At 39.4% G+C, this 10278-nt stretch overlaps 1 protein-coding gene across 1 annotated transcript in view; it reads left to right on the top strand.

Moving 5' to 3' along the window:
* ARHGAP19 (Rho GTPase activating protein 19) overlaps positions 1 to 10278 on the top strand; it is an 80308-nt gene that overhangs the window by 30535 nt on the left and 39495 nt on the right. Inside the window, exon 11 of the mRNA XM_018565731.1 lies at positions 1394 to 1480. Coding sequence (XP_018421233.1) covers positions 1394 to 1480 — 87 coding nt within the window. The remainder of the gene's footprint in view (positions 1 to 1393; positions 1481 to 10278) is intronic.

Raw genomic sequence — 10278 nt, 5'->3', positions numbered from 1 at the left:
AGGCGCTAAGAGGTCCTGCTGAAAAAATCAAATCACATTTGACCAAATATTTTCTTTTTCGTCCTTAGTGTTCTTTTTGAAAGAAAGGTAATTTAAATGATCATATCAATAATCGACCAATTGTTTACCAATAAAGGAGGGGGGGGGGAGAGGGGGATTGGATGCATGACATTTAGCTCTACACTAGGGGACAGAAAAATAACTTATTTTTTACTATGTTTTTTTTGGCATTTGAGAAATTATATATATATTTGGTCAAATGTGATTTGAGTTTTTCAGCTGGACCTCTTAGCGCCTCTCCAGAAGAATATTATTTATTGACTGCAGTAAATGGAAGGTTCAGTCTCTTTAGAGCTTCTTTCATCAAAACAATTGCTGTACTGAATGATATGTGTAGCATAATATTTTCTACCCTGAAGCATTTTAAAAGAGATTATTAAAAATCATGAAACAAGCTGATTGGCTGCAGTTACTATTGGACCAAGAATATTTGCCCTGGTTTCTTCAACAAAAGTGTATTGAAAAATCTAATTTTGTTTTCACAAGAGTACTGACGGTGTGCTTCCACATAATTTGACTGGTTTGCCAGTCAAATTATGCAAATAACTTTTTTGTCTAAGATCCTTAAATTAGCGCACCTGAAACCCAAAACTCCATGCACATATGCAAATAACCAACTTCAGAGCTCTGTCATACCCTCTATTCCTTAATGTGCATTTATCTGCATAAGTTAGTAGGCACAATGCAATGCACGTGTCTATATGGATAGGGCTACCTGCATACTATGCATACCTAGGTTCTGGAGCTCCCAGGGCACTTACCTAGTGCTTGCTTATTCAGATTAAAGGGCCCATTCACACTGGTGCAATGCGATAGGTGTTTTCTTTTTTGGCACAATGCACGGTATTGCGGTACCACAAGTTGCTACGTGATCGTTTGCATTGTGGATGGGAGGTGCATTTGGGGTGTCATTCAAATGAAGGGCAACACAATGCACCTCCCACACTGTTTATGCATGGTAGGTGTGTTGCGCAGCATGGTGTGTGAATTGCATGGAACCGTGCAATTAATGCATCACACCAGTGTGAATGGGCCCTAAAAGAATAATCTTAGTGACATTGTTGCTTTGTTTGCAGACATCGAGGGGAATTTATCAAAACTGGAGCAGACAGAATCTGGAGCAGTATTGCTTGGCAACCAATCGGCTTCTCTTTCATTTTTAAAGCTTAACTGAACAAAATAAAGAGAGATGCTGATTGGTTGCCATGTGAAACTGCTCCAGATTCTGTCTGCTCCAGTTTTAATATCTTTCACCACTGGTTTTTTTTTTTTTTTGTCTTAATGAATTCTATTGACAATATGTAGCTCTGTAACAGTTATTTGCTAACTACAGGTATCCCAAGAGTCTCCTGCAGTGTACTTCACCCGGGCAAAACTGAGACTTTCTGATGACTCCCAGGAAAGAAAAATCAGGAAAGAGGTTGGTCTATTACGAAGTCATTCCCTTCTTTGCTAGAAACATGTTTACCTGTGCTCCATGGCTGATTCAAGCGCAACCCCAGAAAACCTCTTGTATATGGATATCCTTAAAATTTTAACTCGCTTGATTGAATAGAAGGGCACCATGTCCGCGATACTAAATAAAATAGCTCTGGGTTTCTGTTTTTTTTTTTTTTTTTTTTAAGTGCAACTCCTGCCAAAAAAAAAAATCTTTTTGTTTTGGATAGCATAGTGAAGTGTTAACCCCCTGTAAAGTTTGTTTTGCTGTGTGTTCAGAAGATTTCACCTCACTTTCTGTCCCTGTGGCAATTGGATTTTGAAAATTTTGGGTTATTGTGGAAACAAGGATTAGTGATGAAGCTTCAGAGACACCTTTTTCCCATGATAACTCTTACAGGAGTGAATTTCCCTTCCTAGGGGTAGATTTCCTTTCACTTCCTGTTGTCTCAAGGACAGGAAGCGAGATTAAATCTTTCTAATGAGGATACAGACAGCAGTAAAAACGTCACAGTGACCCCGGAAGAAGAGGCGGGCAGCTCTTGTCTGCACGTCTAACAAGAGCCAACTTCCTGTAATGTACGAACTGTACTATGAACCAGATCCAAAAAGGCATGCACTCCTCGTCTGCACTAGCGCGGCAGCATTACAGCTACCCCTGCTGTACAGTAATAGCCTCCGTTTGTAAGTAGGAGTCGGATGTATGTAACTCGGGGACTGCCTGTAGTATGTGTTTCACGTCATTAGATATTGCGTAAAGTCTGTTACCATTCAGACTGACATCAGCGAGAAGTGGATTAGCAGGAAGCATGTCATGGAAGCAAACCTTGCCATGTCATACACCGAGATATGCTCCGAAACAAATTATTACAATTGCATATACACACACCGTATTTTTCGCTCCAGAAGACAGTCGTCGTCCCCCTCCCCCCAAAAGGGTGGCAAAAATGTGTGTGCGTCTTATGGAACGAATCCCTATCGCCCGACGCCCGGGACATGCAGTGCCACCTGTCTCAGCTGTCACGGAACCGGTGCGCCTTATGGAGCGCAAAATGCGGACTCTCTATCTATATATCTCAGCGCTCGTAACATTTTATAAGATTATTAACATAAAATTAGTCTTTTTGATGTGTTCATAAAAAATAAAAAGACTAAAAGCTATTGAAGTGCTTCCCATAGCAAATTCTAGTATGAACGAGCAGTAATCCTGAGTTTACATTCAATTTATTGTTTTTAATAATAACTCTCCACTTTCTTTTGTTTCCAATAGGGATCTGGTAAATTAAAAAGACCCCAACAGTTATCTACGCAAGAAACATCAATATGAGAGGTCCTCGAATCTTTCAGAAGATATTGGGTTGTTTTTTTACTTTTGTATATTCAATTTGTTTTTATCCTGTGGACAACTGTTACAAAAAAAAGCTGTGACATAACTAATCCTGTGTAGACTTGTACCCATCTCTGGGTTGTTTTATTGTAGCATTTTGGTTTTATGGGCTATTTTTATTACCTTTTTTTTATATTCCTAACACCAAAAAGCATTATTTAACCAGCAAGCTATTGTCTGGATACTAAAGGCCTTTAAACATGTGCATGCATGTTTTTTTTTTTAAAGTTTTATTACAGTTCGACTTTTACAGAGATTTAATGTGTTGTTGTTCAAGTTAAGTGGGGTTCCAGTTCTTCGGGTGCATTTGTATGCACAGTGGTGGACGAGTCAATGTACAATTTGAGAAGTCGTGAATTTTAGATTTTTCCTGGCACCTGGGATTTGTCTAACCCTGCTATAAGGCCCCATTCACACTGAGCGATTTATCGAGCGATTTTTGCAGCGATAAAATTTCCACGCGATATCGCTCTATGTAGCTTCTCCAATCCATTTCAATGGAGCTGTTCACATCTCGTCGCTCAATATCGCTTGTAGATCGTCGCTGGTAGCTTGTCGCTCCTACATGACCCTTTTTTCAAACGATTTCGAGCGATATTGCTACTGATTGCATACAGCCCAATAGGAACAAGTTGCGCGATATCGCTCAAAATCGCACGATTTTCATGTCGCTCAGTGTGAATGGGGCCTAAAATGTTTGCGGTGGCTTCACCCAGAGGCGCTTCCCTGCAATGTGAAGTATGTATGCAGTTTTGGTGGCTGATATACTTTACAATTTGTAAAAATATGCCCAGATATAATTACGTTTTGGTAGATTATGGTGGTCTGAATCATCCATCACCATTTTTTTTTTAACTCTCTATGACCACAGTGGCAAGACGTGTGTCGCCACTTTTTGGAAGGGGGAAATTGGGAATTTTGTGGGGGTTCAGTTGCTGGTCTCTCCTGGAGATACAAAAATCTAGCAGATGATTCAATGCACCAAAATCAATCTTTAAAGTGACACTAAATTCAGGAGTTAAATCTTAAAAATGCATTCAAGTACCTTTTAACTATTAACATAAATGTATTTTATTTGTGTATCACTCGGCTGGAGATCCTCCAATCATCTCTGAAATGGTACTGGCATTGTCCTTCCTTCTGGAGGGGTGCTACTTGTGTTCCCCATGGTCTCTGTGTGTGTTAAGTAGTCAACGATCCAAGTTCACTCCTGTAATAGACTATAGTTCACTCCTGTAATAGACTATAGTTTCAATACAAATTTGTAAACTGTTTTAGTCCATAAAATGAACAAGCTCGGAGTGGTGACTACTTTACAACACACACAGGGACCATGGGGAACAAAAGTAGCCCCCCTCCAGAAGGAAGGACAGTGTGAGCACCAATTCAGAGATGATTGGAGGATCTACAGCCGAGTAATACACAAACAAGATACATTTTTGTTAATAGTTCAGGTACTTGAATGCATTTTTAAGATTTCACTCCTGAGTTTAGTGTCACTTTAACTAAAATGCTAGTTTTGGGTAGATTGCCACTTTCATGTACAAAAGTATAAAAACTATGAATGTGAATATGAGTGTGTATGGAGGTTATGTAAAGTTTATATATGGAACCTGTGGGTTGGTTTGACAAAGTGACTAACTTGTTCTCAGAATGATAGTAACTGCTGAGGTTACATGCAACCTATGTGTGGTAATGGGATGATCAATGTGAATTCAAAAGGTAATTTAACCATCCTGCAGCCAGTTGGGACTCCTGGGACCAAAGTAAACATCTGCCTTGATACTACAGCAATTATCTGTCATCAAGCTAAAACACTGTGAAAACGCTCCAACTGAAGCAGTCCCTGCCAGCTTTGGTGCAATGAAAGGTATAGTTTCACTGCTGTGGAACCAGTATGTGGCTCATGAGACGGGGGGACTGGTTGGTTCATTCAGAGCCTTCTGACGGATCCTTTTTAGGCTGGCTATGGCAGTGTAAAATTATAAATATTCTGTGCTTATCAAGTGTTTTTTTAACAGGCATTTTGCTGCTCATTGCACACAAAAGCAGCAACAAGCATGTTAAACACACTACATTTTATGGTGATTATAGCGTGAATCCGGGTTTATAGCACCTGCTTTCCAAAGTTATGGCCAATATTCCTCTATGGGTTTGGTACTCCAAAATGACTGCATCTTTGGTGATTGCATACCATTGATTTTCAAAGTCTAGCTACTAATGTTTAATAGGCGCTCTGTGTTTATCCTTTTCTTTTTAGATTTGCATGTTAAGAGTATTGTACGTATTTTGTGTCTGTTGAGTAAAGCAGTACAAGTAAAACAGGGGTGGGAAGCTACAGTAACAATTTAGCCACCAGCCTACAGTGTTCGAAATTTGACATCTATTCGTATAAAGCCGGTTACAATTTTTCATTTTAGTGTTTGATAATGGGAAGAGAATCAGTCAGGAGGCCTGTTACCTTCCCTAATGAGGTGTCAGTCCAGTGTTGCCCTCATCCCAGGACCAGTGGACGTTCTGGGGCAGGCACCACATTGTGGGGGATGCAGCAAGAGATGTACTTTTGGAAGATGGAGTCATTCAGTGGAAACCTTTACCCATCCATAAAGTTTCCTTTCAAACATTTCCAGCAAAAACAAGTGCACAACTGCACAACTATAGGCAAACGGCAAATGTTTGATTCACCAAAATATAACAGATCTTGCTAAAATCAATGAACATCAATTGGCATGGCAAAAGCAACTTCAGCTCAAAATAGAGCTCTGTCAATTCCTCTTTTCCCTGCATAAGGTGTGCAATGTGTTGTGGTATATGGGGAGGGCTGTTTGCATAATGTGCATGCCCGGATTCCTGGATTGCGTTATTCTTAGAACAGACTCCTCTGTTTATAACGCATATTAAGAAAATGGGAATCAATGATTGTCCAGATTGTAATTTGGCAACGCCATAGAGCCCTAGTATGAAATTGGATCACTCCACCTGACTCCCTGTTTATTTCCTAGAACAGTTGCATCTTCCTGTCTGGTTCTGTTTACATATAAATAGTCTATCACAGAACATCTTTCTATATCCTACATAGTGGTGCACAGTAAGAAGCTTTAATCATTTTTTTTTCCATCCTAAATTCCTGAAATATGAGTTGCTGTAGATGGAGATCTTTTTGTTTTGTTTGTTTTTTTACTTTCTAGCACAGAACTGCAGCTTTACCTACAGTGAATTGACCGAAACCAGTAAAAACACCACCACACAAGCAGCAGACATTTTAATAGGTAAGCATAGTGGGGGAGATTCAATAATGCATTTGCGACACAGCGGTGCTTATGTAGTTTGAAGCCTTGTTCCAAATTCTTGAAAACCCTGAGGCAACTCAATTGTTAGTACTGACGCATGTGACAAAATTCAAGTAGCTCCTGTTGGTGACACTTTTACTGTATGACGCTATTGTTGTGACAAAGTAATAAAGAAATACCACCATATCGGTGATTTGGAAAGTGGGGTAAATAAGACCACTTCCTCGTTGGAGTAAATTGTCAGTTGTCACACATGTAATTGCTGTAACCGTTCTGTCAGTTGTGACGAGACCATATACATCTTACCAACACGTACTAATCTGTTACGCCATTTGTCACACAACTGATTTCTAATCAACGGCACAATAAAAGAATTCCAGGGATTGTACGTAAATTGAGCCATGGATACAAAGGTCATGCATCGGGACCAGCCTTGGTTCCCGTCATACAGCTGATAGCCAAATCTGTACAAAGCACTTTGGACACACGCACTGTACATCTCCGTTGGCGGCTCTCCTATTAGTTTCTAATGTGCCTTAATGCGTATTCACGCAGTGAATGCACGTGTATAGGTCTGTTGATCAGTTTGCAGGTGCTTATTAAGGAGTTAACATGAAAAGAATGGTCATAGGTACCAGAATGCAAATTGATGCATGTATTACAATACATGTGTACATGGACTGAGCACAAACATGCCATTTAATATCCCAAATTAATTTTCTATACCATCTAAATTATATTTAAGAATGGTCAGACAGGAAATCTGGGGGCTGTCCAAACATTAAGAAAAATTGGGTGTAATGCAAGCTGTATGGGAAGCAGTTATTTTGTATTTTTCTGGGATCGATCACTTTTTATAGGTTTCTGGATAGACGCTGTAATACATATATACAGAAATGGGGTCATGAGACATCTCTACAAATTAATGGATGTAATTATATGTTCACAGGTCGGTTTCATTCAGCATGTCTGTCTATCACTGGACTGAATTAATGTGAGATACTCTCTTCCAGCTGTTTTCTTTTGTCACTGAACCTACCAAACAATGCCAGACCTCCTTTTTGTTAAAAGGCAGCTATTTAAGTCCAACAACTTGTCTTGACAAATACAATACTAGACTAGCTTTGTCCTCACAAGCTGGCTTGTAAATAAGGAGGGTTGTTTGCCTTCTGGATACCTTTCTTTAATGTTTGCTCTTCCCAAGAGATTTTCTCTTAGCTTTTAATGGCCCACTGGATAGTATGGGAAATGCATGGGAATTCTAAACTGCTGCCCAAGTGGTGGAATTCAATTCGGCTTTTCTATATTTTTTTCCTTTTTTTTTTTAATGTGATGGAATAAGAAATATTTTAAAAGTGAATGCAATTGTAGTATTACCAATAATACTATATCACACAGATATCTGATCAAGTCTTGTGCTCAGTCACACAATAAAACTTGTCTGTGATTAATTTAGAGACTTGATAATATAGAAATAGGCCAGCTATAATTGGAAAAAAAATATTGTGCTAAACTTACCAACATTCCGCTTGGAAATTAGACTCCGTTCAGTTTCACACCTGGATTGTGGTAGTGGTGGGCGACGTGTTAACCAGCAGTCAGTAAGGAACGTCTTTATTGGGGTTATTAAGGTGATAACCTTTTTTTGGAAAACTTAAGTTATTAGATATTAGGGATGCACTAATACCAGTTCAGATACCAGAGCCGATACTTGGCATTTTCTTGAACTACCAGGGTTGCAGCTGGGACCTGGCTCTGGCGCTCCACCACTGTCCTGAAATTTATAAGTCGATATTGTTTTAGAAAAACTGTCACATGACCATGAACAAAAATGTATCAGTACTTGTCTCTTTGAGGACTTGGACAAGTATCAGTACTTGTACTTGTAAAACTGGTATCGGTGCATCCCTTTATATGTTTATAAAAACAAAATCATACATATAACAGAGATGTACAAATCCCAGGAGCTCCGTGTGCTCCTTACAAATGACAGCTGCCTCCTAACTTTTGAATTTTTCTCCAGTCTAGTCTTGGAGCTCAAAAAGTAATCTGTGCTTGTACCGAGTATGGTACTTGGTATCGGTGCATCCCTTATTAGATATGAATCTTTAATAATTTGTTAGCCAATTAAGAACATTGGTTAAACTCCAAACCTTGACTGTCCAAATGAACAAAAGGATTGCCATTGCTTGCTATGGGTGAGCATTTTGTTCTTTAGATCTGTTTTCATACATGAGTCAGTGAATGACTAAAATCCTACATCTAGCTTAGGCCTTGCCCTTGTACTGTGACTTTTTTCTTATGTTAAACACTGAAAATATAACTCCACTGTAAAATTCATGGACAAACGTCGCTTTGTTCAAGTTCAGCTATGACGAGCCTCATTGTTTTTATTGCTGGAGTTGATTGTTTGTTACCTTTTTATATAAGATGTTGGATTCTTCTAAGCCAACAAACAATCCATATTTGTCCCTTTTGTCACAATTTGCTGATAGCTTTCTTAAAGTGACACTAAACTCAGGAGTTAAACTTAAAATGCATTCACGTACCCTAACTATTAACAGAAGTGTATCTTATTTGTTTATCATTCGGCTGTAGATCCTCCAATCATCTCTGAATTAGTGCTGACACTGTCCTTCCTTCTGGAGGGGGGGGGTACTTTTGTTCCCCATGGTCCCTGTGTGTGTTGTAAAGTAGTCACCGCTCCAAGCTCACTCCCGTGATGGGCTACAATCTCAGTACAAATTGGGAAACTAAACATGAGCTTGGAGCGGTGACTACTTTACAACACACACAGTGACCATGGGGAACAAAAGTAGCCACCCTCCAGAAGGAAGGACAGTGTCGGCAATTCAGAGATGATTGGAGGATCTACATCCGAATGATACACAAATAAGATACATTTTTGTTAAGGTATTTGAATGCATTTTTAAGATTTAACACCTGATTTTAGTGCCACTTTAAGGCAGCCCATACATTTTTAATGAGCTGACTGCACACAGTGCACTAAATTTTGGTCATGTACCTTTTTAACGCATGCCGTTTGCATTGTGGGGGTGCTGCGGTGCCTTTGTATTGACCTATGTTATGCTTTCATGCCTGTTTTCAGTTGGTGAAAATCCTACAATAAATCTCCAAAATCTTCCTAAAACCGCTGTTTTTACACTACACCATGAAATAACCAATATACAGTTTGGAAAAGAAATGTGAAACTCTTCAGTAATCTGTGAAGGAAAGCAAAACTGCCGACTAGAGTTTAGGATTTTATGTCTGGTAAAATACAAGTAATCGGGCAAATATATGAAATGCCATAAGGTAGAAGCTCCATTTCCTAAAGTAAAAGGTGTTTTTTTGCACATGCTGCAACTTGTAGACATTTTAATATTAAAGAAATATATAATATTAGATATTTCAAACCTGCCAGGAAGGTTGGTCTATTATGATAGCCATTGGCGGTTTCATTTTGGGTTGTAAATACTACTCTGAAAAGTACCTGATTTTGGTAGTTCTCTTGAAGCCCTTAAACCTCCCTTTAGCTTCACAAATCGACCAGCTTTCCCATGTACAAATGTGAGTGCATGTGTATGTATGTATCTGTAGGTATATGTAGTGAGGTTTCACTTCAAAGGTTTAACAGGCTCAGTCCACTGCATGTAAATGCTTTTCTTCCAACTTCTTTTTTTTTTTCTTCAACAAAAAGCTCTCTACAGCAGGTTTCAGTATCACATCAACAGAAATTGTTCCACACAGACTCAAACTTTCACCTAGGCATTGGCCTAGTACAGGGGGTAGTGAATTAAAATTCACGGAGGTCCGGTCAGTTAAATTTTCTTCCAGAAGAGGTCTGAATCTCATGTTGGCTGCATGACTCAGATCCTAGATCTTAGTCAATATTAACTATTAGTCCCCATCGGCGTGCCCCCGTACACTGGTTGCCCCCATCTGAGTGCCCTTTTGTGTTTTGTTTTTTTTTTCATTTTATTTTGATTATTGTAGGTGCCTGTCTGGATTGCAGAGAAGAATGGACCCAAAGGGGGGGGGAGGGGGGGGGGCTTCTAGCTGGGAGGGGCTAAGAGGTCCCAGAGGACGGGAGGCGGGGCTGGC

This window comes from Nanorana parkeri, unplaced genomic scaffold, assembly GCF_000935625.1.
Source record: "Nanorana parkeri isolate BGI_ZX_2015 unplaced genomic scaffold, ASM93562v1 scaffold881, whole genome shotgun sequence".
Lineage (NCBI taxonomy): Eukaryota > Metazoa > Chordata > Amphibia > Anura > Dicroglossidae > Nanorana > Nanorana parkeri.
This window is presented reverse-complemented; position numbering and strand designations above follow the sequence as displayed.